The 21,871-nt window shown below is 52.7% G+C and overlaps 2 protein-coding genes across 2 annotated transcripts in view; one reads left to right on the top strand and one right to left on the bottom strand.

Annotated features, from left to right (window-relative positions):
- Positions 1-8,082, bottom strand: part of masp1 (MBL associated serine protease 1) — a gene marked incomplete at both ends in the record, with an annotated part of 9,272 nt that extends 1,190 nt beyond the window's left edge. Inside the window, 5 exons of the mRNA XM_080521296.1 lie at positions 3,571-3,718; positions 4,542-4,735; positions 4,845-4,967; positions 5,043-5,232; positions 7,924-8,082. Of these exons, the coding sequence (XP_080377422.1) occupies positions 3,571-3,718; positions 4,542-4,735; positions 4,845-4,967; positions 5,043-5,232; positions 7,924-8,082 (814 nt within the window). The remainder of the gene's footprint in view (positions 1-3,570; positions 3,719-4,541; positions 4,736-4,844; positions 4,968-5,042; positions 5,233-7,923) is intronic.
- A 7,956-nt stretch (positions 8,083-16,038) lies between these two features.
- Positions 16,039-20,912, top strand: clrn1 (clarin 1; the record flags this gene model as incomplete). Its single annotated transcript, XM_080521301.1, has 3 exons — positions 16,039-16,497; positions 20,314-20,493; positions 20,650-20,912. The coding sequence occupies exons 1-3, from the start codon at positions 16,245-16,247 to the stop codon at positions 20,910-20,912; spliced, it is 696 nt and encodes a 231-aa protein (XP_080377427.1). The 5' UTR covers positions 16,039-16,244.
- Positions 20,913-21,871: the final 959 nt, after the last annotated feature.

Below are 21,871 nucleotides of genomic sequence, written 5' to 3'. Positions count from 1 at the left end.
GTAGTAGTAGCAGTGTATCTGTGGCGGTGTAGTAGTAGTAGTAGTGTACCAGTATACCAGTGTACCTGTGGCGGTGTAGTAGTAGCAGTGTACCTGTATACCAGTGTACCTGTAGCAGTGTAGTAGTCGTAGCAGTGTATCTGTGGCGGTGTAGTAGTAGTAGTAGTGTACCAGTATACCAGTGTACCTGTGGCGGTGTAGTAGTAGCAGTGTACCTGTAGTGTAGTAGTAGTGTACCTGTAGCAGTGTAGTAGTAGTAGTGTACCTGTAGTGTAGTAGCAGTGTACCTGTAGTGTAGTAGCAGTGTATCTGTATACCAGTGTACCTGTATACCAGTGTACGTGTAGCAGTGTAGTAGTAGTAGCAGTGTATCTGTGGCGGTGTAGTAGTAGTAGTAGTGTACCAGTATACCAGTGTACCTGTGGCGGTGTAGTAGTAGTAGTAGCAGTAGTAGCAGTGTACCAGTGTAGTAGTAGTAGCAGTAGTAGTAGTAGTAGTAGTAGTATCAGTGTACCTGTAGCGGGGTAGTAGTAGTGTACCTGTAGTGTAGTACTAGTAGTAGTAGTATAAGTGTACCTGTGGTGGTGTAGTACTAGTAGTAGTATCAGTGCACCAGTGTAGTAGTAGTAGTATTAGCGGTGTACCTGTGGCAGTGTAGTAGTAGTAGTAGTAGTATCAGTGTACCAGTGTAGTAGTAGTAGTAGTAGTATTAGCGGTGTATCTGTGGCGGTGTAGTAGTAGTAGTAGTAGTAGTAGTAGTACTATCAGTGTAGTGGTAGTAGTAGTAGTGCTAGTAGTAGTGGTATTAGTGGTGTACCTGTGGCAGTGTAGTAGTAGTAGTAGTAGTAGAATAAGTGTACCAGTGTAGTAGTAGTAGTAGTACTAGCAGTAGTAGTATTAGCGGTGTACCTGTGGCGGTGTAGTAGTAGTAGTAGCAGTATTAGCGGTGTACCAGTGTAGTAGTAGTTGTAGTAGTAGCAGAATTAGCGGTGTACCAGTTAAGTAGTAGTAGTAGTAGTAGCAGTACTAGCGGTCTACCTATGGCGGTGTAGTAGCAGTAGCAGGATTAGCGGTGTACCAGTGTAGTAGTAGTAGTAGTAGCAGTACTAGCGGTGTACCTGTAGCGGTGTAGTAGTAGTAGTAGTAGTAGCAGTACTAGCGGTGTACCTGTGGCGGTCTAGTAGTAGTAGTAGTAGTAGTAGCAGTACTAGCGGTGTACCTGTGGCAGTGTAGTAGTAGTAGTAGTAGTAGAATAAGTGTACCAGTGTAGTAGTAGTAGTAGTACTAGCAGTAGTAGTATTAGCGGTGTACCTGTGGCGGTGTAGTAGTAGTAGTAGCAGTATTAGCGGTGTACCAGTGTAGTAGTAGTTGTAGTAGTAGCAGAATTAGCGGTGTACCAGTTAAGTAGTAGTAGTAGTAGTAGCAGTACTAGCGGTCTACCTATGGCGGTGTAGTAGCAGTAGCAGGATTAGCGGTGTACCAGTGTAGTAGTAGTAGTAGTAGCAGTACTAGCGGTGTACCTGTAGCGGTGTAGTAGTAGTAGTAGTAGTAGCAGTACTAGCGGTGTACCTGTGGCGGTCTAATAGTAGTAGTAGTAGTAGTACTAGCGGTGTACCTGTGGCGGTGTACCAGTGTAGTAGTAGTAGTAGTAGTAGCAGTACTAGCGGTGTACCTGTGGCGGTGTACCAGTGTAGTAGTAGTAGTAGTAGTAGCAGTACTAGCGGTGTACCTGTGGCGGTGTAGTAGTAGTAGTAGTAATAGCAGGATTAGCGGTGTACCAGTGTAGTAGTAGTAGTAGTAGCAGTACTAGCGGTGTACCTGTGGCAGTGTAGTAGTAGTAGTAGCAGTACTAGCGGTGTACCTGTGGCGGTGTACCAGTGTAGTAGTAGTAGTAGTAGCAGTACTAGCGGTGTACCAGTGTAGTAGTAGTAGTAGTAGTAGCAGTACTAGCGGTGTACCTGTGGCGGTGTAGTAGTAGTAGCAGGATTAGCGGTGTACCAGTGTAGTAGTAGTAGTAGTAGCAGTACTAGCGGTGTACCTGTGGCGGTGTAGTAGTAGTAGTAGTAGTAGTAGCAGGATTAGCAGTGTACCAGTGTAGTAGTAGTAGTAGTAGCAGTACTAGCGGTGTACCTGTGGCGGTGTACCAGTGTAGTAGTAGTAGTAGTAGTAGTAGTAGCAGGATTAGCGGTGTACCAGTGTAGTAGTAGTAGTAGTAGCAGTACTAGCGGTGTACCTGTGGCGGTGTAGTAGTAGTAGCAGGATTAGCGGTGTACCAGTGTAGTAGTAGTAGTAGCAGTACTAGCGGTGTACCAGTGTAGTAGTAGTAGTAGAAGCAGTACTAGCAGTGTACCAGTGTAGTAGTAGTAGTAGTAGCAGTACTAGCGGTGTACCTGTGGCGATGTACCAGTGTAGTAGTAGTAGTAGTAGTAGCAGTACTAGCGGTGTACCAGTGTAGTAGTAGTAGTAGTAGCAGTACTAGCGGTGTACCTGTGGTGGTACCAGTGTAGTAGTAGTAGTAGTAGCAGTACTAGCGGTGTACCAGTGTAGTAGTAGTAGTAGTAGCAGCAGTACTAGCGGTGTACCTGTGGCGGTGTACCAGAGTAGTAGTAGTAGTAGTAGCAGTACTAGCGGTGTACCTGTGGCGGTGTAGTATTAGTAGTAGTAGTAGTAGTAGCAGTACTAGCGGTGTACCTGTGGCGGTGTAGTAGTAGTAGCAGTACTAGCGGTGTACCAGTGTAGTAGTAGTAGTAGTAGCAGTACTAGCGGTGTACCTGTGGCGGTGTAGTAGTAGTAGTAGTAGTAGTTGCAGTACTAGCGGTGTACCAGTGTAGTAGTAGTAGTAGTAGTAGTAGTAGTAGTAGTAGCAGTACTAGCGGTGTACCTGTGGCGGTGTACCAGTGTAGTAGTAGTAGTAGTAGCAGGATTAGCGGTGTACCAGTGTAGTAGTAGTAGTAGCAGTACTAGCGGTGTACCTGTGGCGGTGTAGTAGTAGTAGTAGTTGCAGTACTAGCAGTGTACCAGTGTAGTAGTAGTAGTAGCAGTACTAGCGGTGTACCTGTGGCGGTGTACCAGTGTAGTAGTAGTAGTAGTAGCAGTACTAGTGGTGTACCTGTGGTGGTGTACCAGTGTAGTAGTAGTAGTAGTAGCAGTACGAGCGGTGTACCAGTGTAGTAGTAGTAGTAGTAGCAGTACTAGCGGTGCACCTGTGGCGGTATACCAGTGTAGTAGTAGTAGTAGTAGCAGTACTAGCGGTGTACCTATGGCGGTGTAGTAGTGTAGTAGTAGCAGTACTAGTGGTGTACCTGTGGCGGTGTACCAGTGTAGTAGTAGTAGTAGAGTAGTAGTAGCAGTAGCAGTACTAGTGGTGTACCTGTGGCGGTGTACCAGTGTAGTAGTAGTAGTAGTAGCAGTACTAGCGGTGTACCTGTGGCGGTGTACCAGTGTAGTAGTAGTAGTAGTAGCAGTACTAGTGGTGTACCTGTGGCGGTGTAGTAGTAGTAGTAGTAGTAGTAGCAGGATTAGCGGTGTACCAGTGTAGTAGTAGTAGTAGTAGCAGTACTAGCGGTGTACCTGTGGCGGTGTAGCGGAGCCTCCACCCTCGGTTCTCTCCTGATGAGTCGCTGTAGAAAACGATTGTTGCCAAGTTGCTTTTAGTCACGATGAGACCAGGAGACACTGAACCACAGTACGGACCTAGGACCCTGCTGCTGGTACTCACCTGGTACACAACAACAACACATTGACTCCCTGCTGATGGTACTCACCTGGTACACAACAACAACACACTGACTCCCTGCTGGTGGTACTCACCTGGTACACAACAACAACACACTGACTCCCTGCTGATGGTACTCACCTGGTACACAACAACAACAAAGTGACTCCCTGCTGGTGGTACTCACCTGGTACACAACAACAACACACTGACTCCCTGCTGGTGGTACTCACCTGGTACACAACAACAACAACGTGACTCCCTGCTGATGGTACTCACCTGGTACACAGCAACAACAACAACACAGTGACTCCCTGCTGCTGGTACTCACCTGGTACACAACAACAACACAGTGACTCCCTGCTGCTGGTACTCACCTGGTACACAACAACAACAAAGTGACTCCCTGCTGGTGGTACTCACCTGGTACACAACAACAACAACACACTGACTCCCTGCTGCTGGTACTCACCTGGTACACAACAACAACACAGTGACTCCCTGCTGCTGGTACTCACCTGGTACACAACAACAACAAAGTGACTCCCTGCTGGTGGTACTCACCTGGTACACAACAACAACACACTGACTCCCTGCTGGTGGTACTCACCTGGTACACAACAACAACAACAACACACTGACTCCCTGCTGCTGGTACTCACCTGGTACACAACAACAACACAGTGACTCCCTGCTGCTGGTACTCACCTGGTACACAACAACAACACACTGACTCCCTGTGGGGGGGTTGTGTGTTATATCAATAAAGAAATATATGTGAGTGTGTGTGTGTGTGTGTGTGTGTGTGTGTGTGTGTGAGCGCCACCTGCAGGAAGTCGTAGGGACAGCTGGTCTCTGGATGGTCCTCGATGTCGAAGTCGGGTTCAAACTGCAGCTCCAGCTGGAACCCGACTTCCACCTCCACCTCGTAGGAACAGTTGGAGTTCTTCGGGTACGGAGACGGGAAATCTACGGAGCTGAGAACTCCAGAGTGTTCCCTGAACACACCGCCGCACTGCACTGCTCTCACACACACACACACACACACACACACACACACACACACACACACACACACACAGAAGTTACAGATAAAGTTGGGTTGAATGAACAGTTTCTGCCGACTCACCTGAGCAGGTGTGGTTGTCGGGGTGCAGCAGGTAACCATGGCGACAGGAACAGTGGAAGCCTCCGATGTAGTTGTGACAGAGGTGGTCACATGGGGGGGCGGGGCCACTGCACTCGTCCACGTCTGAAGGCAGACAGCCAATCACAACACAGCTCCACTCCGGCTGGGTGGAGGAGGGCAGTGGGCGGAGCCTCTCACCCACGGCGCTGTAGTGCGCCCTGAAGCCGACGTAGCGCTGCTCGTTGGAGAAGTCGGAGGAGAAGCGGAGGATCAAAGAGTTTCTGGGAGACGAGATGATTCTGTGACCGGGAACCTCCTCCGTGTCCGTCTCCACCTGGCCGCACCACCTGGCCAGCACCTCCGTCACCCCCTCCGTCACCACCTCCACCTGCAGGACCCACACTGTCACCACCTGGCCACACCACCTGGCCAGCACCTCCGTCACCACCTCCACCTGCAGGACCCACACTGTCACCACCGCCACCTCCACCTGCAGGACCCACACTGTCACCACCTCCACCTCCACCTGCAGGACTCACACTGTCACCCCCTCCACCTCCACCTGCAGGACTCACACTGTCACCACCTCCACCACCACCTCCACCTGCAGGACTCACACTGTCACCACCTTCACCTCCACCTGCAGGACTCACACTGTCACCACCTCCAACACCACCTCCACCTGCAGGACTCACACTGTCACCACCTCCACCACCACCTCCACCTGCAGGACTCACACTGTCACCACCTTCACCTCCACCTGCAGGACTCACACTGTCACCACCTCCAACACCACCTCCACCTGCAGGACTCCCACTGTCACCCCCTCCACCTCCACCTCCACCTGCAGGACTCACACTGTCACCACCTCCACCACCACCTCCACCTACAGGACTCACACTGTCACCACCTTCACCTCCACCTGCAGGACTCACACTGTCACCACCTCCAACACCACCTCCACCTGCAGGACTCACACTGTCACCCCCTCCACCTCCACCTCCACCTGCAGGACTCACACTGTCACCACCTCCACCTCCACCTGCAGGACTCACACTGTCACCACCTCCACCACCACCTGCAGAACTCACACTGTCACCACCTCCACCACCACCTCCACCTGCAGGACATGCACCATCAGCAACATCCGACAGTTTTTTCTTTGTTGACTGTAGAAGAAACTTTCTGCCCGTTCATCTCTCTGCAGCTTTACTGTGAAAGAACTGGGTTTATTCTGGGACTTTACTGTGAAAGAACTGGGTTTATTCTGGGACTTTACTGTGAAAGAACTGGGTTCATTCTGGGACTTTACTGTGAAAGAACTGGGTTTAATCTGGGACTTTTACTGTGAAAGAACTGGGTATATTCTGGGACTTTACTGTGAAAGAACTGGGTTAATTCTGGGACTTTACTGTGAAAAAACTGGGTTTAATCTGCGACTTTTACTGTGAAAGAACTGGGTTTATTCTGGGACTTTACTGTGAAAGAACTGGGTTTAATCTGGGACTTTACTGTGAAAGAACTGGGTTTAATCTGCGACTTTAACTGTGAAAGAACTGGGTTTATTCTGGGACTTTTACTGTGAAAGAACTGGGTATATTCTGGGACTTAACTGTGAAAGAACTGGGTTTAATCTGGGACTTTACTGTGAAAGAACTGGGTTTAATCTGCGACTTTACTGTGAAAGAACTGGGTTTATTCTGGGACTTTACTGTGAAAGAACTGGGTTTATTCTGGGACTTTACTGTGAAAGAACTGGGTTCATTCTGGGACTTTACTGTGAAAGAACTGGGTTTAATCTGGGACTTTTACTGTGAAAGAACTGGGTATATTCTGGGACTTTACTGTGAAAGAACTGGGTTAATTCTGGGACTTTACTGTGAAAAAACTGGGTTTAATCTGCGACTTTTACTGTGAAAGAACTGGGTTTATTCTGGGACTTTACTGTGAAAGAACTGGGTTTAATCTGGGACTTTACTGTGAAAGAACTGGGTTTAATCTGCGACTTTAACTGTGAAAGAACTGGGTTTATTGTGGGACTTTTACTGTGAAAGAACTGGGTATATTCTGGGACTTTACTGTGAAAGAACTGGGTTTATTCTGTGACTTTACTGTGAAAGAACTGGGTTTAATCTGCGACTTTTACTGTGAAAGAACTGGGTTTATTTTGGGACTTTACTGTGAAAAAACTGGGTTTAATCTGCGACTTTTACTGTGAAAGAACTGGGTTTATTCTGGGACTTTACTGTGAAAGAACTTGGTTTATTCTGGGATTTTTACTCTGAAAGAACTGGGTTTATTCTGGGACTTTTACTGTGAAAGAACTGGGTTTATTCTGGGACTTTTACTGTGAAAGAAGCAGGCCTGGTTCTGACCCAGTTGTGACCCAGTGTGACCCAGTTGTGACCCAGTTCTGACCCAGTTGTGACCCAGTTGTGACCCAGTGTGACCCAGTTGTGACCCGGTTCCGACCCAGTTGTGACCCAGTTGTGACCCAGTGTGACCCAGTGTGACCCGGTTGTGACCCAGTTCTGACCCAGTTGTGACCGGTTCTGGCCCAGTTGTGACCCGGTTCTGACCCAGTGTTGACCCGGTTGTGACCCAGTTGTGACCCGGTTCTGACCCGGTTCTGACCCAGTTGTGACCCGGTTGTGACCCGGTTCTGACCCAGTGTTGACCCGGTTGTGACCCAGTTGTGACCCAGTTGTGACCCGGTTCTGACCCGGTTCTGACCCAGTTGTGACCCAGTGTGACCCGGTTGTGACCCGGTTCTGACCCAGTTGTGACCCGGTTCTGACCCAGTGTGACCCGGTTCTGACCGGTTCTGGCCCAGTTCTGACCCAGTTGTGACCCGGTTCTGACCCGGTTCTGACCCAGTTTTGACCCAGATGTGACCCAGTGTGACCCGGTTGTGACCCGGTTGTGACCCAGCTGTGACCCGGTTCTGACCCAGTTGTGACCCAGTTGTGACCCAGTGTGACCCGGTTGTGACCCGGTTCTGACCCAGTTGTGACCCAGTTGTGACCCGGTTGTGACCCGGTTCTGACCCGGTTGTGCCCCTGCTGGGTGGAGGTCTCACCTGGACGTAGTCGTACTCACACTGGTACGAGGGCTCCAGGTGGAAGTGGCTGAAGACCAGGTGGAGCAGGAACCCGGGTGGAGCAGACAGGGTCCAGACCAGGTCCAGGTGGGGGGGGTAGGGCTCCGGGAACCCGGGGGACTGCAGGGTGCCGAACATCCCGGGGCCCGGGTGCAGCTCCACCACCACGGGGGGGGGGGCCCCCAGGAGGCCCCCCAGGATGACCCCCAGGGAGACCAGCAGGACTCTGAGAGGACCAGAGGAGAGACCAGAGGTGAGGACCAGTGTGGACAGAGGTGAGGAAAGAGGTGAGACCAGAGGTGAGACAAGAGGTGAGGACAGAGGTGAGGACAGAGGTGAGGACAGAGGTGAGACCAGAGGTGAGACCAGAGGTGAGGACCAGTGTGGACAGAGGTGAGACCCGAGGTGAGGACAGAGGTGAGGACAGAGGTGAGACCAGAGGTGAGACCAGAGGTGAGACAAGAGGTGAGGACAGAGGTGAGGACAGAGGTGAGACCAGAGGTGAGACAAGAGGTGAGGACAGAGGTGAGGACAGAGGTGAGACCAGAGGTGAGGACCAGTGAGGACAGAGGTGAGACCAGAGGTGAGGACAGAGGTGAGGACAGAGGTGAGGACAGAGGTGAGGACAGAGGTGAGACCAGAGGTGAGACCAGAGAAGAGGACCAGAGGTGAGGACCAGTGAGGACAGAGGTGAGGACAGAGGTGAGACCAGAGGTGAGGACAGAGGTGAGGACCAGTGAGGACAGAGGTGAGGACAGAGGTGAGGACCAGTGAGGACAGAGGTGAGGACAGAGGTGAGACCAGAGGTGAGGACAGAGGTGAGACCAGAGGTGAGACCAGAGGTGAGGACAGAGGTGAGACCAGAGGTGAGACCAGAGGTGAGGACAGAGGTGAGGACAGAGGTGAGACCAGAGGTGAGGACCAGTGAGGACAGAGGTGAGACCAGAGGTGAGACCAGAGGTGAGACCAGAGGTGAGGACAGAGGTGAGGACATAGGTGAGGACAGAGGTGAGACAAGAGGTGAGGACAGAGGTGAGGACAGAGGTGAGGACAGAGGTGAGACCAGAGGTGAGGACAGAGGTGAGGACAGAGGAGAGACCCGAGGTGAGGACAGAGGTGAGGACAGAGGTGAGACCAGAGGTGAGACCAGAGGTGAGACAAGAGGTGAGACAAGAGGTGAGGACAGAGGTGAGGACAGAGGTGAGACCAGAGGTGAGACAAGAGGTGAGGACAGAGGTGAGGACAGAGGTGAGACCAGAGGTGAGACCAGAGGTGAGACCAGAGGTGAGGACCAGTGAGGACAGAGGTGAGGACAGAGGTGAGGACAGAGGTGAGACCAGAGAAGAGGACCAGAGGTGAGGACCAGTGAGGACAGAGGTGAGGACAGAGGTGAGACCAGAGGTGAGGACAGAGGTGAGGACCAGTGAGGACAGAGGTGAGGACAGAGGTGAGACCAGAGGTGAGGACAGAGGTGAGACCAGAGGTGAGACCAGAGGTGAGGACAGAGGTGAGGACAGAGGTGAGACCAGAGGTGAGGACCAGTGAGGACAGAGGTGAGACCAGAGGTGAGACCAGAGGTGAGGACAGAGGTGAGGACATAGGTGAGGACAGAGGTGAGACCAGAGGTGAGGACAGAGGTGAGGACAGAGGTAAGGCCCCCCCCCCCCACGGTAGAACAATGTCAGGCTCTGAACAGGATCAAGTTCTTACCGGAAGTGCTGAGTCATGCTGAAGATCTGCTGAGTCAACTTTCCTCTGCAGCGCCTACAATGTCACACACGCGCCCACCTCCGTGCGTGACGCGATGATGTAGGACCAGGTGTTGATCGACGATGGCTGATGACGTAAGGCGCACCTGAGTGTGAAGTTTCACGTCGCGATGCGGCGCAGAGTTCAATCGTGACTGGCTGGGGGCGGGGCCTACTGACGTCACCACCTCACGATGCAGCGCAGAGTTCAACAACCCTTGTGCCGCTGGCCGCTGCGTGCGGCCGGAGCGTCGTGACGTCATCACGTCGCGTCAGACGTTTTATTTGAAATAAACATCAAATAAAGTGGATAAACAAGATGAAAGAAGATTCACAGACATGAAGTTCAGGATTAACTCTGGTTTTCTCTAATCCAGGTAACTTCAGGATTAACTCTGGTTGTCTCTAATCCAGGGAACTTCAGGATTAACTCTCTAATCTAGGTAACTTCAGGATAAACTCTCTAATCTAGTTAACTCAGGATTAACTCTCTAATCCAGGTAATTTCAGGACTAACTCTGGTTTTCTCTAATCCAGGTAACTTCAGGATTAACTCTGGTTTTCTCTAATCCAGGTAACTTCAGGATTAACTCTCTAATCTAGGTAACTCAGGATTAACTCTCTAATCCAGGTAGATCCAAGATGGCGCCGAGGAAGGTCGCCACGGTGGTTTTGTGCGCTCTGTTATGTCTGTTTTTGTGCGTTAATTGTGTGTCAGCGTGCTCTTACACCCGTGAAGAGCTACTGAGCATCAGGTCATACACCCCCACGGACTAACTACCAATTTTATTAGCCTCAGCTGCGGATGTGGTCCATTTTTTGACCAAAAGAGGGAAACGCCGCCGGAGAGGAAAACGCGCAGGAGCGCTGGTGCGTCTTCGCAGGCGCGGGGAACGCACGCCTTTACCTGGCATCTTTCTCTCGAAACGTCCGCTCACTCCCCAACAAACTGGATGAGCTAGCGCTGCTGATGAGAAGGAACAAGGACTTCTCCACATCTTGCGTTTTGTGCTTCACGGAGACATGGCTGAGCGCGAGGATCCCGGACAGCGCGCTACACCTGGACGGCTTCCGACTCCTGCGCGCGGATCGGGACTCGAGCCTCTCCGGCAAAACAAAAGGCGGTGGAGTTTGTTTCTACATCAACAGCAGCTGGTGCTCTGATATAACTGTGATCTCCCAGCACTGTTCTCCAGCTTTGGAATATCTCACCATTAACTGTAAGCCATTTTATTCACCGCATGAGATCGTCTCATTTATTCTGGTGGCGGCTTATCTACCGCCGGGATCAGACGTGCTCGAAGCCCAGCGCACGCTCGCAGAGCACATTCTGCATGCGGAGCGGACTTTCCCGGGCTCTCTTGTTATCGTGCTTGGTGACTTTAACAAGGGGAACCTGAGCCAGGAATTACCCAAGTACAGACAGTTTATCAAATGCCCTACCAGAGAGGAGAACATGCTGGATCACTGCTACACTACAATAAGCAACGCGTACCACGCAGTCCCCCGCGCTGCGCTTGGACTTTCAGATCACGTGATGGTTCACTTAATCCCCTCATACAGACAGAGACTGAAACTCGCTAAACCTGTAGTGAGCACAACAAAGAAGTACACCACTGAGGCTGCGGAGGAGCTGCGCTCATGTCTGGAGACAACTGACTGGGATGCATTTGGGGCTGCTTCTGACAACCTGGACGAGTACACGGGAACTGTGACCTCATACATCCAGTTCAATGAGGAGCGCATCATACCAACGCGCACCAGGGTTTGCTACAACAACGACAAGCCCTGGTTCACACGCAGACTCCGACAGCTACGAAAGGAGAAGGAGGCAGCACACAGGAGTGGAGACAGGAACTTGTACAGAGAGGCCAAATACCGCTTTGGCAGGGAAGTGGGAAAAGCCAAATCTGCATATTCAGCCCGACTCCAAAAACAATTCTCCTGCAACGACTCTGGGGCAGTGTGGCAGGGGCTTCGGGCTATTACCAACTACAAGCCCAAGGCCCCCAGGGCTCTGAACGACCTGTCCCTCGCGCAGGGCCTGAATACACACTACTGCCGCCACGAGCAACCATCAGCTCTTCACACCTCTGCAGACACTCCCCCCATCTCCACCACCACCATCAACAACCCCAGCACTTCATCAAAGGCCGCCATGGACCCTCCCTCCCCCTCTGCCCTATCCATCCGCGAGGAGGACGTGCACCGGCAATTCCTAAGACTGAACCCGCGGAAGGCCCCCGGGCCGGATGGGGTCTCCCCCTCCACCCTGAGACTCTGCGCGGAACAGCTGGCTCCCGTCTTCACAGACATTTTCAACACCTCTCTGGAGTCATGCCACGTGCCGTCCTGCTTCAAATCGTCCACCATCGTCCCTGTTCCCAAGAAATCACGGATCACAGGACTTAATGACTACAGGCCGGTGGCGCTGACGTCTGTGGTCATGAAGTCTTTTGAGCGCTTGGTCCTGCCACACCTCAAGGACATCACCGCCCCCCTCCTGGACCCGCTGCAGTTCGCCTACAGAGCCAACAGGTCTGTGGACGACGCAGTGAACCTGGCCCTCCACTTCATCCTGGAGCATCTGGACTCCCCAGGAACCTACGCCAGGATCCTGTTTGTGGACTTCAGCTCCGCCTTCAACACCATCCTCCCTGGACTGCTACGAGACAAGCTCTACCAGCTCAGCGTGCCCGACTCCCTCTGCAGGTGGATCACCGACTTCCTGACGGACCGGAGACAGCACGTGCGGCTGGGGAAGATCGTCTCGGACACTCGGACTACAAACACTGGGACTCCTCAGGGCTGTGTACTTTCCCCCTGGCTCTTCTCCCTGTATACAAACTGCTGCACCTCCAGTCACCAGTCCGTTAAACTGATCAAGTTTGCGGACGACACCACCCTCATCGGGCTCATCTCTGACGGTGATGAGTCCACCTACAGGAGAGAGGTGGACCGGCTGGCGTCCTGGTGCAGCCACAACAACCTGGAGCTGAACGCCCAGAAGACAGTGGAGATGATCGTGGACTTCAGGAAAGACACAGCCCCTCCGTCCCCCCTCACCCTGACGGACTCCCCCACCCCCATCTCCATTGTGGACTCCATCCGTTTCCTGGGTACCACCATCACCCAGGACCTCAAATGGGAGCCAACCATCAGCTCCCTCATCAAGAAGGCCCAGCAGAGGATGTTCTTCCTGCGGCAGCTGAGGAAACTTAAGCTGCCGACCAAGATGCTGGTGCAGTTCTACACGGCCATCATCGAGTCCATCCTCACCTCCTCCATCACAGGGTGGTACCCCGGGGCCACAGACCGGGACAAGTACCGACTGCAGCGCATTGTGCGTGCTGCTGAGAATGTGATTGGCTGTCAGCTCCCATCTCTCCAAGTCCTGTTCATCTCCAGGACCCGGAGGCGTGTGGGTCGGATCACTGCTGACCCTTCTCACCCTGGACACGGACTATTCACCCTTCTCACCCTGGACACGGACTATTCACCCCTCTCCCCTCAGGCAGGAGGCTGCGGTCTATCAAGACCCAGAGATCCCGCCACTTGAACAGTTTTTTCCCCACCGCCGTCAGACTCATGAACAATACAGAGACTTAATGACTCAGCACAGACTGTAACCTGCTCTATTGCACTAAGATCCACTGCACCACTTATCACTGTATCACTTTATATCACTTCATCACCTTATGCACCGTATGTAAATCCATCCTGTTGTTCCTGTTGTTCTATGTCCATTGTTGCCGTGTACCATATTTTACCTCTTATTTTTAGCTTATTTATTTTTATATTCCTTTTTATATTCCTAAAGCCTTATAGCTTAAAGTTTTTAGCTTTTTTTTTATCTAAACCAAGTGTATATGTTTTTATGTTTAATGTTGCACATCTCACCAAGAAAAATTCCTAGTTTGTGAACCTGTTTACAAACAATGGCAATAAAAACTATTCTGATTCTGAATCTGATTCTGATTCTGAACTTCAGGACTAACTCTGGTTTTCTCTAATCCAAGTAATTTCAGGATTAAGTCTGGTTTTCTCTAATCCAGGTAACTTCAGGATTAACGCTGGTTTTCTCTAATCCAGGTAACTTCAGGATTAACTCTCTAACCCAGGTAACTCAGGATTAACTCTCTAATCCAGGTAACTTCAGGACTAACTCTGGGTTTCTCTAATCCAAGTAATTTCAGGATTAAGTCTGGTTTTCTCTAATCCAGGTAACTTCAGGATTAACTCTGGTTGTCTCTAATCCAGGGAACTTCAGGATTAACTCTCTAATCTAGGTAACTCCGGATTAACTCTCTAATCCAGGTAACTTCAGGATTAACTCTCTAACCCAGGTAACTCAGGATTAACTCTCTAATCCAGGTAACTTCAGGACTAACTCTGGTTTTCTCTAATCCAAGTAATTTCAGGATTAAGTCTGGTTTTCTCTAATCCAGGTAACTTCAGGATTAACTCTGGTTGTCTCTAATCTAGTGAACTTCAGGATTAACTCTCTAATCTAGGTAACTCCGGATTAACTCTCTAATCCAGGTAACTTCAGGATTAACTCTGGTTTTCTCTAATCCAGGTAACTTCAGGATTAACTCTCTAACCCAGGTAACTCAGGATTAACTCTCTAATCTAGGTAACTTCAGGATTACCTCTCTAACCCAGGTAATTCGGGATTAACTCTCTAATCCAGGTAACTCAGGATTAACTCTCTAACCCAGGTAAATCAGGATTAACTCTCTAATCCAGGTAACTTCAGGATTAACTCTCTAATCCAGGTAACTCAGGATTAACTCTCTAACCCAGGTAAATCAGGATTAACTCTCTAACCCAGGTAACTCGGGATTAACTCTCTAATCCAGGTAACTCAGGATTAACTCTCTAACCCAGGTAACTTCAGAATTAACTCTCTAACCCAGGTAACTCAGGATTAACTCTCTAATCCAGGTAGCTTCAGAATTAACTCTCTAACCCAGGTAACTCGGGATTAACTCTCTAATCCAGGTAACTTCAGGATTAACTCTCTAACCCAGGTAACTCTGGATTAACTCTCTAATCCAGGTAACTCGGGATTAACTCTCTAACCCAGGTAACTCAGGATTAACTCTCTAATCCAGGTAACTTCAGGATTAACTCTCTAACCCAGGTAACTCCGGATTAACTCTCTAATCCAGGTAACTCAGGATTAACTCTCTAATCCAGGTAACTCAGGATTAACTCTCTAACCCAGGTAACTGCAGAATTAACTCTCTAACCCAGGTAACTAAGGATTAACTCTCTAATCCAGGTAACTTCAGGATTAACTCTCTAACCCAGGTAACTCGGGATTAACTCTCTAACCCAGGTAACTTCAGTATTAACTCTCTAACCCAGGTAACTCGGGATTAACTCTCTAATCCAGGTAACTCAGGATTAACTCTCTAACACAGGTAACTCAGGATTAACTCTCTAATCCAGGTTACTTCAGGATTAACTCTCTAACCCAGGTAACTCAGGATTAACTCTCTAATCCAGGTCACTCAGGATTAACTCTATAATCCAGGTAACTCAGGATTAACTCTCTAACCCAGGTAACTGCAGAATTAACTCTCTAACCCAGGTAACTAAGGATTAACTCTCTAACCCAGGTAACTTCAGAATTAACTCTCTAACACAGGTAACTCAGGATTAACTCTCTAATCCAGGTAACTTCAGGATTAACTCTCTAACCCAGGTAACTCGGGATTAACGCTCTAATCCAGGTAACTCAGGATTAACTCTCTAACCCAGGTAACTTCAGAATTAACTCTCTAACCCAGGTAACGCAGGATTAACTCTCTAACCCAGGTAACTTCAGAATTAACTCTCTAACCCAGGTAACTCAGGATTAACTCTCTAACCCAGGTAACTCGGGATTAACTCTCTAACCCAGGTAACTCGGGATTAACTCTCTAACCCAGGTAACTCAGGATTAACTCTCTAATCCAGGTAACTCAGGATTAACTCTCTAACCCAGGTAACTTCAGAATTAACTCTCTAACCCAGGTAACTCAGGATTAACTCTCTAACCCAGGTAACTCGGGATTAACTCTCTAACCCAGGTTTGTCAGGATTAACTCTCTAATCTAGGTAACTCGGGATTAACTCTGGTTTCCTCTCATCTCGGTGAGTGAAGCTCCGCCTCCTGACCAATCAGAGCTCTTGGAACAAGCCCCGCCCACTGTTAAATGAAGCTGATTGGTTGACCTGGGCTGCAGGAGGAGGAACAATTTAGAACCATGTTTTTAATACAGTCAATAAATCCTTCATGTTCTGGTTCCGGTTCCGGTTCCACAGGGTTGATCTGGAACAATGAGCTGAATCATGAAGACACTGACAACTGTGTGTGTGTGTGTGTGTGTGTGTGTGTGTGTGTGTGTGTGTGTTGTGGCCCCTCCCCCTCCAGTAACGGGAGACCTCGTTACCATGGTGACCCGCCGGTCGAGTTAGGAGGACACCTGACCCGGGACTTGCTCCGGACCTGCTCGGGACCGGGACCGGGACCGGGACCGTGCGCGTGCACGCAGAAGCGACATGGCCAGCCGTCAGAAGCAGCTGCTGTTCTCCGTGTGCGCGCTGCTCGCTCTCGCCTGCGCGCTCACGGCCGCCGTGGCCACGGGCCTCCCGTTCTGGATCCGCGGGGCCGCGCTGTGCCGGACCGGGGCCGAGCTGGTCAACGCGACCGGACCCGAACTGGACCAGTTCGTGGGCGAGCTGAGCTACGGCCTGTTCCAGGGCCGCAGGGTGAAGCAGTGCGGCCTGGGGGGCCGGGCGTCCCGGTTCTCCTGTGAGTACTGGTCCTGGTCCTGGTCCTGGTTCTGATAGAGAGGCCTAGGGGGCCGGGCGTCCCGGTTCTCCTGTGAGTACTGGTCCTGGTCCTGGTCCTGATAGAGAGGCCTGGGGGGCCGGGCGTCCCGGTTCTCCTGTGAGTACTGGTTCTGGTTCTGGTTCTGGTTCTGGTACGAGAGAGAGAGAGAGAGAGAGAGAGGCCTGGGGGGCCGGGCGTCCCGGTTCTCCTGTGAGTACTGGTTCTGGTTCTGGTTCTGGTTCTGGTACGAGAGAGAGAGAGAGAGTGAGTGAAAGAGCGAGAGAGAGAGAGAGTGATAGAGAGAGAGAGAGAGAGAGACAGACAGAGAGTGAGAGAGAGAGTGATAGAGAGAGAGTGAGAGAGAGAGAGACAGAGAGTGAGAGAGAGAGAGTGAGAGAGAGACAGAGAGAGAGAGAGTGATAGAGAGAGAGTGATAGAGAGAGAGAGACAGAGAGTGAGAGAGAGTGATAGAGAGAGAGAGAGACAGAGAGTGAGAGAGAGAGTGATAGAGAGAGAGAGAGAGAGACAGAGAGTGATAGAGAGAGAGAGAGTGATAGAGAGAGAGAGAGAGAGACAGAGAGTGAGAGAGAGAGAGAGTGATAGAGAGAGAGACAGAGAGTGTGAGAGAGAGAGAGTGATAGAGAGAGAGAGAGAGAGACAGAGAGTGAGAGAGAGAGAGTGATAGAGAGAGAGACAGAGAGAGAGAGAGACAGAGAGTGAGAGAGAGAGAGAGAGACAGAGTGAGAGAGAGAGAGTGATAGAGAGAGAGAGAGAGACAGAGAGTGAGAGAGAGAGAGTGATAGAGAGAGAGAGAGACAGAGTGAGAGAGAGAGAGAGAGAGAGTGATAGAGAGAGAGACAGAGAGTGATAGAGAGAGAGACAGAGAGTGTGAGAGAGAGAGAGTGAGAGAGAGCGAGAGAGAGACAGAGTGAGAGAGAGAGAGAGAGAGCGAGAGAGAGACAGAGTGATAGAGAGAGAGAGAGACAGAGAGAGAGAGACAGAGAGTGAGAGAGAGAGAGAGTGATAGAGAGAGAGACAGAGAGTGTGAGAGAGAGAGAGAGTGAGAGAGAGCGAGAGAGAGACAGAGTGAGAGAGAGAGAGAGAGAGCGAGAGAGAGACAGAGTGAGAGAGAGAGAGAGAGATAGAGAGAGAGACAGAGAGTGATAGAGAGAGCATCAGACCATCACTAACAGTTTCCGCCTGGTTGAAACAGAAGTGAAGGTCTTTGTGTTCCTGTTCAGTTGAGAACCGGGTCAGACCTGGTCTGGTACGGCAGGGTTCCCTACACCCTACACTCCTCCACCTGTTACTGAGAGGAGCATCAGCACCTGGTCTGACCACCAGGGGGCGGAGTCTGGTGGAACCCTCTGCACTGGGTGGAGCAGTGTGTTGGTGGGTGGGGCAGTGTGTTGGTGGGTGGGGTAGTGGGTTGGTGGGTGGAGCAGTGTATTGGGTGGAGCAGTGGGTTGGTGGGTGGGGCAGTGGGTTGGTGGGTGGAGCAGTGTATTGGATGGAGCAGTGGGTTGGTGGGTGGGGCAGTGGGTTGGTGGGTGGAGCAGTGTATTGGGTGGAGCAGTGGGTTGGTGGGTGGAGCAGTGTGTTGGTGGGTGGGGCAGTGGGTTGGTGGGTGGAGCAGTGTATTGTGTGGAGCAGTGGGTTGGTGGGTGGGGCAGTGGGTTGGTGGGTGGAGCAGTGTATTGGGTGGAGCAGTGGGTTGGTGGGTGGAGCAGTGTGTTGGTGGGTGGGGCAGTGGGTTGGTGGGTGGAGCAGTGTATTGTGTGGAGCAGTGGGTTGGTGGGTGGAGCAGTGGGTTGGTGGGTGGAGCAGTGTATTGGGTGGAGCAGTGGGTTGGTGGGTGGAGCAGTGGATTGGTGGGTGGAGCAGTGTATTGGGTGGAGCAGTGTGTTGGTGGGTGGAGTATTTTATTGGGTGGAGCAGTGGGTTGGTGGGTGGAGCAGTGGGTTCGTGGGTGGAGCAGTGTATTGGGTGGAGCAGTGTGTTGGTGGGTGGAGCAGTGTATTGGGTGGACCAGTGTGTTGGTGGGTGGAGCAGCGTATTGGGTGGAGCAGTGTGTTGGTGGGTGGAGCAGTGTATTGCGTGGAGCACTGGGTTGGTGGGTGGAGCACTGTATTGGGTGGACCAGTGTGTTGGTGGGTGGAGCAGTGTATTGGGTGGACCAGTATGTTGGTGGGTGGAGCAGTGGGTTGGTGGGTGGAGCAGTGTGTTGGTGGGTGGAGTATTGTATTGGGTGGAGCAGTGTATTGCATGGAGCACTGGGTTGGTGGGTGGAGCAGTGTGTTGGTGGGTGGAGTATTGTATTGGGTGGAGCAGTGTGTTGGTGGGTGGAGCAGTGGGTTGGTGGGTGGAGCAGTGTGTTGGTGGGTGGAGCAGTGTATTGGGTGGAGCAGTGTGTTGGTGGGTGGAGCAGTGTATTGCGTGGAGCAGTGTGTTGGTGGGTGGAGCAGTGTATTGCGTGGAGCAGTGTGTTGGTGGGTGGAGCAGTGTAGTGCGTGGAGCACTGGGTTGGTGGGTGGAGCAGTGTGTTGGTGGGTGGAGCACTGGGTCGGTGGGTGGAGCAGTGTATTTGTGGACCAGTGTGTTGGTGGGTGGAGCAGCGTATTGGGTGGAGCAGTGTGTTGGTGGGTGGAGCAGTGTATTGCGTGGAGCACTGGGTTGGTGGGTGGAGCACTGTATTGGGTGGACCAGTGTGTTGGTGGGTGGAGCAGTGTATTGGGTGGAGCAGTGTGTTGGTGGGTGGAGCAGTGGGTTGGTGGGTGGAGCAGTGTGTTGGTGGGTGGAGTATTGTATTGGGTGGAGCAGTGTGTTGGTGGGTGGAGCAGTGTATTGCATGGAGCACTGGGTTGGTGGGTGGAGCAGTGTGTTGGTGGGTGGAGTATTGTATTGGGTGGAGCAGTGTGTTGGTGGGTGGAGCAGTGTGTTGGTGGGTGGAGCAGTGGGTTGGTGGGTGGAGCAGTGTGTTGGTGGGTGGAGCAGTGTATTGGGTGGAGCAGTGTGTTGGTGGGTGGAGCAGTGTATTGCGTGGAGCAGTGTGTTGGTGGGTGGAGCAGTGTATTGCGTGGAGCAGTGTGTTGGTGGGTGGAGCAGTGTATTGCGTGGAGCACTGGGTTGGTGGGTGGAGCAGTGTGTTGGTGGGTGGAGCACTGGGTTGGTGGGTGGAGCAGTGTGTTGGTGGGTGGAGCACTGGGTTGGTGGGTGGAGCGGTGTGTTGGTGGGTGGAGCAGTGTATTGGGTGGAGCAGTGTGTTGGTGGGTGGAGCACTGGGTTGGTGGGTGGACCAGTGTGTTGGTGGGTGGAGCAGTGTATTGCATGGAGCACTGGGTTGGTGGGTGGAGCAGTGTGTTGGTGGGTGGAGTATTGTATTGGGTGGAGCAGTGTGTTGGTGGGTGGAGCAGTGTGTTGGTGGGTGGAGCAGTGGGTTGGTGGGTGGAGCAGTGTGTTGGTGGGTGGAGCAGTGTATTGGGTGGAGCAGTGTGTTGGTGGGTGGAGCAGTGTATTGCGTGGAGCAGTGTGTTGGTGGGTGGAGCAGTGTATTGCGTGGAGCACTGGGTTGGTGGGTGGAGCAGTGTGTTGGTGGGTGGAGCACTGGGTTGGTGGGTGGAGCGGTGTGTTGGTGGGTGGAGCAGTGTATTGGGTGGAGCAGTGTGTTGGTGGGTGGAGCACTGGGTTGGTGGGTGGACCAGTGTGTTGGTGGGTGGAGCACTGGGTTGGTGGGTGGACCAGTGTGTTGGTGGGTGCAGCATTGTGTGGGTGGATGACCAGTGTTTCCTCCGTCAGTCTTCCCAGACCTCCTGACCTCCATCCCAGCAGGACTGCACGTCTCCGTCATCTTCTTCTGTGGTGCTGAGGTGGTGTTGTCCTCCACCACCGCCGGCTTCTTCTTCTTCAACGCCTTCGGACGACCCTACCGGACGCTGCAAGGCCCCCTGGGGCTTTACCTGTGGACACTGCTCTGCGGTGAGCCGCGCACGTCTGGCTAGCAGCATGGGGGCGTGGCTAGCAGCAGAGAGGGCGGGGCTAACTGCTGACCCCCTCTGTTGCAGGTGTTAGCAGCAGAGTGGGCGGGGTTTAAAACAGTGGGCGGGGCTAACTGCTGACCCCCCTCTGTTGCAGGTGTTGCCAGCGGGCTGGTCGTGGTGCTATTTGCGGCCGAGGTGAAGCTGCACCGTCTGTCCCAGAGGATCTCCAACTTCCAGGAGCTCCACTTCCTGTTCCAGACGCACGCCGAGCGCTACGACCGCTGCTACTGGCTCTTCCTCCTCGTCTTCCTCCTGCACGCCCTCAACGCCCTGCTCATACGCCTGGCCGGGGTCGCCCTCACCCTCCCCCGCCACAAGGAGGCGCCGCAGGGCGGGGGCGCCGACCTCATGTACTGACAGGGGGGGGCTGGGGGGTGTACTGGGGGGGCTCTGGGAGGTGTACTGGGGGGACTGGGAGGTGTACTAGGGGGACTGGGAGGTGTACTAGGGGGACTGGGGGGGTCTAGGAGGTGTACAGGGGCGACTGGGAGGTGTACTAGGGGGACTGGGGGGGGTCTGGGAGGTGAACTGGGGGGACTGGGAGGTGTACTAGGGGGACTGGGGGGGTCTGGGAGGTGTAGTGGGGGGACTGGGAGGTGTACTAGGGGGACTGGGGGGGTCTGGGAGGTGTACTGGGGGTCTGGGAGGTGTACTAGGGGGACTGGGGGGGTCTGGGACGTGTACTGGGGGGACTGGGAGGTGTACTAGGGGGACTGGGGGGGTCTGGGAGGTGAACTGGGGGGACTGGGAGGTGTACTGGGGGGACTGGGGGGGTCTGGAAGGTGTAGTGGGGGGACTGGGAGGTGTACTAGGGGGACTGGGGGGGTCTGGGAGGTGTAGTGGGGGGACTGGGAGGTGTACTAGGGGACTGGGGGGGGTCTGGGAGGTGTACTGGGGGGTCTGGGAGGTGTACTGGGGGGACTAGGGGGTGTACTGGGGGGGTCTGGGAGGTGTACTGGGGCGACTAGGGGGTGTACTGGGGGGTCTTGGAGGTGTACTGGGGGGACTGGGAGGTGTACTGGGGGGACTGGGAGGTGTACTAGGGGGACTGGGGGGGGGGGTACTGGGGGGACTGGGAGGTGTACTTGGGGGACCGGGAGGTGTACTGGGGGGACTGGGAGGTGTACTAGGGGGACTGGGAGGTGTATTGGGGGGACTGGGAGGTGTACTGGGGGGGACTGGGGGGGACTGGGAGGTGTACTGGGGGTCTGGGAGGTGTACTAGGGGGACTGGGGGGGTCTGGGACGTGTACTGGGGGGACTGGGAGGTGTACTAGGGGGACTGGGGGGGTCTGGGAGGTGAACTGGGGGGACTGG

Source organism: Blennius ocellaris (genome assembly GCF_963422515.1).
Source record: "Blennius ocellaris genome assembly, contig: SCAFFOLD_163, whole genome shotgun sequence".
Lineage (NCBI taxonomy): Eukaryota > Metazoa > Chordata > Actinopteri > Blenniiformes > Blenniidae > Blennius > Blennius ocellaris.
The sequence above is the reverse complement of the archived record's forward strand: the minus strand, read 5'-3'. Positions and strand labels throughout refer to the sequence as shown.